The sequence below is a fragment of the Miscanthus floridulus genome, chromosome 2 (assembly GCF_019320115.1).
Source record: "Miscanthus floridulus cultivar M001 chromosome 2, ASM1932011v1, whole genome shotgun sequence".
NCBI lineage: Eukaryota > Viridiplantae > Streptophyta > Magnoliopsida > Poales > Poaceae > Miscanthus > Miscanthus floridulus.
The window spans coordinates 159,895,598-159,902,650 of NC_089581.1; the positions used below are offsets into that span (position 1 = coordinate 159,895,598).

General features: G+C 52.6%; 1 protein-coding gene across 1 annotated transcript; it reads left to right on the top strand.

The window, feature by feature from the left end:
- The first annotated feature begins 368 nt into the window (after window positions 1-368).
- Window positions 369-1,091, top strand: LOC136540330 (uncharacterized). The gene has a single exon (XM_066532333.1). It carries the CDS (start codon window positions 369-371, stop codon window positions 1,089-1,091), a length of 723 nt encoding a protein of 240 aa, XP_066388430.1.
- Window positions 1,092-7,053: the final 5,962 nt, after the last annotated feature.

A 7,053-nucleotide genomic window follows, 5' to 3' on the forward strand; every position in this document is an offset into this window, starting at 1 on the left:
GGTCCTCGTCAAAACGCACGTTTCATGCCCTGCCTGCCGCCAGCAGCGGGGGGCCAATACCTCGGGAAACAGCGCGCGGCCATGCAGCCGGATCCGGCATGGCCGGTCGTGCCGTGCCCATCCCCACGCCCGCCGCATGGCTCCTGGCCGCATAGCTCACCGGCACGGCTGCCTCCATCTGCCCTGCCCTCGATCGGGAACTGCATTGAGGCGTACGAAATGCTTAATCAACACCGTGATGCGCGGGCACTCAAACGTACTGATGCAGCATCCATAGGCGTACTGACCACGCCGTCAATCGAGCAAGCAAAATGAAACCAGCAACGGTGCCAATAGTTTCACTTCCACCTTCCAGTCCAGGTCTTCTCATGCATCCTTCCTGGACGCGCTACAGGAACGTGACGGCGGCGAGGAAGCGGAGGCTGTCCCCGCTCAGACCACGGCTGCCGCTGCCGCCGCCACGCCTCGTCGCCGTGGCTATCGCCTTCGCCTTTGCAATCCTCTTCTTGATCCTCGTGCTTCTCTCCACCACCTCCCCTCCCTCGCCACCGTCCCACCACCACGCCGTCGTCACAAGACCATCCTCGTCCTCGGCACCGCCGCCGCCTCGCTGCAGCAGCGCGGCGGCGAGCCTCGGGGAGCTCGGCGACGCCATGGTGTCCATGCTGCCCAAGGACCTCCCGTTCACCGTCTTCGTGCCCTCGGCGGACTCTTTCACCCGCGTCCTCAGGCTGCAGGGGCCATCGTCCAACGCCAGCGCTGCCGCCGCTGGAGGGGAAGCAGCGGCCAGCGACACCGACGAAAACACCTACGCCATCCTCTCCCGCGTGCTCGGCTTCTCTGCGGTCCCTCGGCGCCTGCTCGCCGCGGACGTGCCGCCGCCGCGCGGGGCCGGGGCGGTGCGCCTCCTGGACTCCGTGTCCGGGCTGAGCCTCTACGCCTCCAGGGACGCGCGCGGGGCGCTCGTCGTGAACGGCGTTCGGTCGGAGTGCGTCGATATTGTTAGGGGCGAGACCGTGGTGCATGTCATCGCGGGTGTCCTCATGGACGCCGAATTTGAGCGTTCTTTCTCTGCGGAATTTGATGGTTGATCAAGTCATCAACCCTTTGAGTTTGACATGGTTCGTTTCTTTAGTCTGGAGAGGAATTGCACGATAATGCACAGTGCATTTGCAAAAATTTAGATAGCGGTAAAAACAAGTTGTGACTTCAGCCTCCGATGAAGGTAGATGGATTTTGAACTCCATTTGAAAATAAAAGTCAGCACTACGACATATATATAGTGAAAAAAGAGAAATCTTTAGACAAAAGAATAATACAGAAAAGTTTTCAAGCTTTTAGTTAGATAAAAAAATTCTATTCATTTCACGTCCACAATCCAAATTCCAAGCATCTATCTACCTTTTATTATTATGAACCTATTTAGCCCTTGTTTAGTTCCAAAATTTTTTCTCAAAAAGTGCTATAGTACCCATCACATCGAATCTTGCGATACGTGCATGAAGCATTAAATGTAGATGAAAAAAAAACTAATTGCACAGTTTGGTTGGAAATTACGAGACGAACGTTTTGAGCCTAATTAATCTATAATTGAACACTAATTGCCAAATAAAAACGAAAGTGCTACAGTAGCCCAAATTCTAAAATTTGGGCAACTAAACGCGCACTTATTAGAGCAGTTCTACTTCACTAGTGGAGATTAAGCTGCATTGAAAAATATTTGATAAAACACCATCTCATAGTAGATAGGAGAGGAGCCGGGAGAAGCTAATATTTTCAGCTCCATCCGGCACCCATCTCCTGTAAAGAGCCGGTTTTAAGAAACTCCGCTTGAGGAGGCGAGGAGCTATTCTATTTTTGTCGATGCGAAAAGTGATCAACAAGTAAATATTTATAGTTTTGTCGTACGTTGTGATCGGATGTGGCCTAGCACTCAATGACACAGGGTTTATACTAGTTCAGGCAACGTGCCCTACGTCTAGTTTGAGTCGGTCGGTGACTTTATTCCTGAGTCCAGGTGCTCGAAGTTTGCTGTGGAGTTACGAACGAGTGGGAATAAGATGGAGGGTGTTAGAGATCTGGTCGAACTCTAGATTGAAGGGCCTAGAGTGACTGGAGCTCCTACGTACGCTAAATATTAGAACGTATGCTCTATGTAGCTTTAGAGTTCTAGAGTCGTGAAGCTGTTCGAGTGCTCAGAATGTCTAAAACTAACAGAGAGAGAGAGTCGGAATTGACCGTCCTTCATTGGGAGAGAGAGCATCCCCTTTATATGTGAAGAGGATGGCCTTACAAGAGAGAGAGTGTGTGTTCCCTAATCTTGTTGCCCACGCCGTCGGGTACAAGATAGTTTGTCGACGCCCACAATACTGTTGACTCCCAGATGCATGCGGCAGGCTCCATCGTGTTCTACTAGTATGGCAAATGTCGGCGCCTACCATATTGTAGGATAAATGTCGACGCCTACAACACTGTTTATGTTCTGACATGTCTGGAAGGCTGCAAAGTACCCTTCTAGCATGGCCTGATAGTACTGTCCTACAGGTGTGCAAGGTACGGTCCTCGGTATTACGGTTGACTTGAGCGCCTTACCTTATCTGCTCCTCCTGATTTCTTAGATCCTCACCGACCGGGCGTCCTCGGCTGGTCGTTTCCAGTTGGCTCCGGCTGCATTGGTCGGAGAAGAGTCGTAAGCAGAGGTTTGGTGTATTTCCGGTCGAAGAAATGGGTCGGAGTCAGAAGCGAGCGCCGTCCCCTCCTTGGCCAGGCCTTTTGGTCGGAGAAGCGGGTCAGAGTCGGAAGCGAGCGTCGTCCCCTCCTTGGCCAGGCCTTCTGGTCGGAGACTGGATCGCTCTTTCGGCCTATCGTTAGGTATCTGAGCCGGCCCAAGAGTTACGCGTCGTTTGTAATGTCGTCTGTTGGGCCAAGCTTTTGCTAGGAAGCGGGCCCAATAGGGACCCCGGGTTTATAAACCCGACAGAAGCCCCTGAGCCCCCAGGCGATTCGGGTAGAATTGTCTGGGGGATTTTTCGACATGCCAGTGGGTGCGCGTGAGCACACCCGGTGGGTATAGCCCCCGGTTCGACTGGTGAGTCGATTGGAGGCTAAATATCTTGGTACTCTTTTCTAGGGCCGTAGACTCCTGTGTTTCTACCGTTTGGGGTGTTTTGCCCATGTTTGGCCCACCCGCGACCTACGTGGTCAGTTGTTTTCCTGAGTCGGCGTTAGGCGACCTGAGCCTCTGAGCCCTGTTAGGTTTGGTAGGTGTTGGTCTAGTTTTGTGCGTTACCCTATCTACGGTTTTCGTAACCGGAGAGGTTGAGCTAACGTCGCTTGCCTCAATGGCTCGAGTGACACGCTCGGTGAGCTCACTAACGAGCACGTTCGAGCAGAATCTAGGTCCGTCGTTCATAATGGGGTCGGCATAGCCCTCATATGGCATTCCACTGCTCCTTAACCCGCCTCCCGACAGATGCCTAGGTCATTCCGGAGACCAACTCAGGTGGCCCACTGGCCTCCCCTCGATGGAGATTCTATGGACATGGCTCGAGGTTAGGATCAAACGAGAAGGTCGATATGACCCTGTCTGCTTCTGAGCATACCGAGCGATGGTCATTGGGGCTCATCTGTGTTTTCTTCCCTGGCTTTGTTTGACGTGAGGCGGCCTCGAGTCCTTTGCGGACCAGCCTTCGAACCCGATCAGTCGATGCTCATGTTGAATGAGGCAACTACCGTTTTGTGACGCAACACGAAGCATTGTGATGCATTAATTACATATGCGATGCTTTAGATGCATGGGATGAATGAATGTGTGAATGCGTGTACGAGAAAGGATGAATGAATGATCATGCATCAAAAAATAAAGTAAGAAGGTTTGGTAAAGTTACCTTGATGACTCAAGTGACGGGTTTGAGGAGCTCTTATCGGATATGTCCGAATGGGATCCGTGTCCATCATTCATGATAGAGTCGGCATAGCCGCATGGGACATCCCACTACCCTTTACCTATCTCTCGGCAGTCGCTTGAGCCATTCAATCGACTCAGGTAGCTCGTTGGTCTCTCCTCGATAGAGATCCTATCGGTGGGCCCTTCCAAACCCTATCTGGGAAGGCGAAGGGTCATTTGCATGCGATTGCGCCTTGTTTCCTATGCCTGGGTTGTGGTAGTGGTGGGCCCAATCTAGGCCACATCCCACTTTAACCGGGTGACATTTCGTTGGGCAGGGTGCATCCCATCAGTCAGGACGCGTCCCATCGCATGCCTATTTGCATTTAAATGGGGAAGGGAGAGGGGTTTTGTCCTATTCCTTCTCCTTTCTCCATCTGCCATGTCTCCTCCTCCTTCCTTCTTGCCAAGCATGTTCGTGCGCCATGGCGATTTCTCTGAGAGAGAGGGTAAAGTGAGGGAGAGGAGAACTCATAGATCCATATGTGAGTCCAGAGCGCGATGTCAAACTGGAGGCCATCCAATGTAGATGAGGCGGCGTTGGCCGCCTTCACCGAGAAGGGGCTGCTTTCGCTGAAGGAGGTGGTGCATTGGAGGGCTCCTATGCTAGGGGAAGCCATTCCGCAACCTTGGGACGATGAGGTTGTCTCCTTCCTCGCCTTCCATGAGCGTGGGCTAGGATATCCCACACACTGGTTATTGTGCGGGCTCCTCAACGAGTGGGGCCTAGAGCTGCAACACCTCAATCCAACTAGGGTGCTGCACGTTGTCAGTTTCATCATCGTCTATGAGGCCTTCCTCAGGATGGAGCAGCACATGGATCTATTTCGGCAGATCTTTACCGGGCGAGCCCTATCGAAGAGGAAGCCACCTAGGACCACGCCGGTTAGGGGCTTTACCTTATAGAACAAGCCAAGACCATCGAGCTCCTACCCCCGCATACTCTCCCTATGACTCCAATCGGGGGTGTCATGGGGAGTGGTTCTACATCAGGAACCCAGCGGAGGCGCCGTTTCTGCCGTTCATCGAAAGAAGGTCGGAGAGGCGGGAGAGCTGGTTATGGGGGCCCTCTAGTCAGTAGAACAAGCTGGAGGTCATCGAGGTGGAGCTCTAGAAGCTGGTGCAGCATGGCCTCGACGGGCTGTAGGTGTTCCACACCTTCTTCCACCGTCGAGTCACCCTACTGGCAGAGAGGAGGCGGCCGATGTGGAACTACTTCGGCCTAACAGATCCCGACCACATGTCGCTGGAGGAGTCAGCGAAGGACGAGGTCTAGAGTCGACTCGACTGGGTGCTGTAACTGAGGGATAAGGAGTCTCTTGAAGGAAAGCCCAGACCTCTCCATGCCACAAAGCTGTCCAATCTGGTATGCTCCTCTCCTCTTATTCCATGACCTTTTTTCTCTTGCTCTCTTGTATTTGGACTTTGAGTCATCCACTTCGTAGGGACTCGCGGGCTACAAGTCCTGGCCGCATCTTCTGAGGGGGCTAGAGGACATGGCTCAGCAAGCCTCTCTAAAAGAGGCAGCAGTTGCCAAAAAGAAGAAGATAGCTTAGAAGGCCCAGAGGAGGCACGGGAAGGAGAAGGAGATCGCCCGGTGGGTGCGGGCCGGTGAAAATCGGAGCGATGTGGAGGCAGATCTTGAGTCGAAGGAGCCCACGAAGATAGGTGGCGATGTGAGCTCCTCCGAAGTTGAAGGAGACCGGGGCATCATTGCGACCTCGGTGGAGCATTGTGAGCCTATGGCCGCGGCCGCTAGCAGTGGGCGGGATGCAGAGAGGTGCGGCGACGTTCCCACATCAAGGAAGCATGCTGCGAGCTTGGCCACCGCCGTCGAGCGAGAGGCGAAGCGAGCGTGGTCGCCGCGCCCTTCGGAGGCATCGTTGGCTTCGCCCCCCGCTGCTCCGAGCATGGTGGGGCACGCCAGCTAGTCAAAGGAGCATGCTCGTACCCCCGTATCTTCAAGGTTAGTGCATGCATGCGACACACAATGGGGAGATGGCCTGTTAGTTGCCCCAGCGGGTGCGCTATGAGCCGACGATCACAGCGACTCGTAGGCCAATCGAGAGCTGGTTGGGTCGGCTCCTCCCTCGATCGATGTGAGGGGGCATGGGTGAAAGGTCCTTGTATGGTTTTGATAATTGAGTGACAACCTAGGTGGACTAATTGTGTTTTTATGAGATACACAGGTGATTAGTCCATAGGTACATGTGTATAAGCAACATATGCCATGGAGATTGAAATGGCTCAGAGATGTTGCAAAGCTCATACATGTGATGATGAAGGAGCTCATTGAACATGAGACATGACATTGAGTCATGTGATCAAGGTGGAGAAGATCAAGACAAGACTTAGATTGATGGACCAGTTGCAAGCGTGAAGGGCAAGTCAGAGGCTTTGGAGCGATGGACTGCGTGGTGGTGAAGCTTGAGCAAGACTTGGCACCGATGGATGAAGGCAATGGTGAAAAGCAAGTGAAGTCAAGATCGATGAACCAATATGATCATGTAATGATATGAAGTGGATCATATCATTGTTGATCGTGTTGGTGCATGTGTTGCATCGACATTAGAGGAGATGGAATGGAATGTGCAAGGCAAAGGTATAACCTAGGGCATTTCATTTCACCGGTCATAGGTGTGTAGAGAAGTTTATGACCGGGTTTAGGATAGATAGCCGTACTATCAAGAGGGGCAAACTTGTTTGCATATCGGTCATCTAGTGCCACTCGAGTGATCTAACTTTGCATCATTGCTAGGATCGAGTGGCGTGGCAAGTTGAGTGGCTAATCCTTTGGAAAATGTTTGTGAAAAGCTAACACACATACACATAGCGGTATACACTTGATGGTGTTGGCACATTTGCAAAGGAGAAGAAGTTGGTGAAGAAAATGAGTTAGTCGCGCTGGTCATAGAGTGACCAGACGCGTCCGGTATGTGACTCGGTACTAAATAGCATAGAGCGACTGGACATGTCCGGTCACCATATTGGACACATTCAGTATGAATCAGCGAAGTCAATGTTCAGTGAAATAGTTGATCGGACGCTGGGAGCGTCCAGTTCAGAGCGACTGGATGCATCTGGTCGGCCCTAGGAGCTTACTAGAC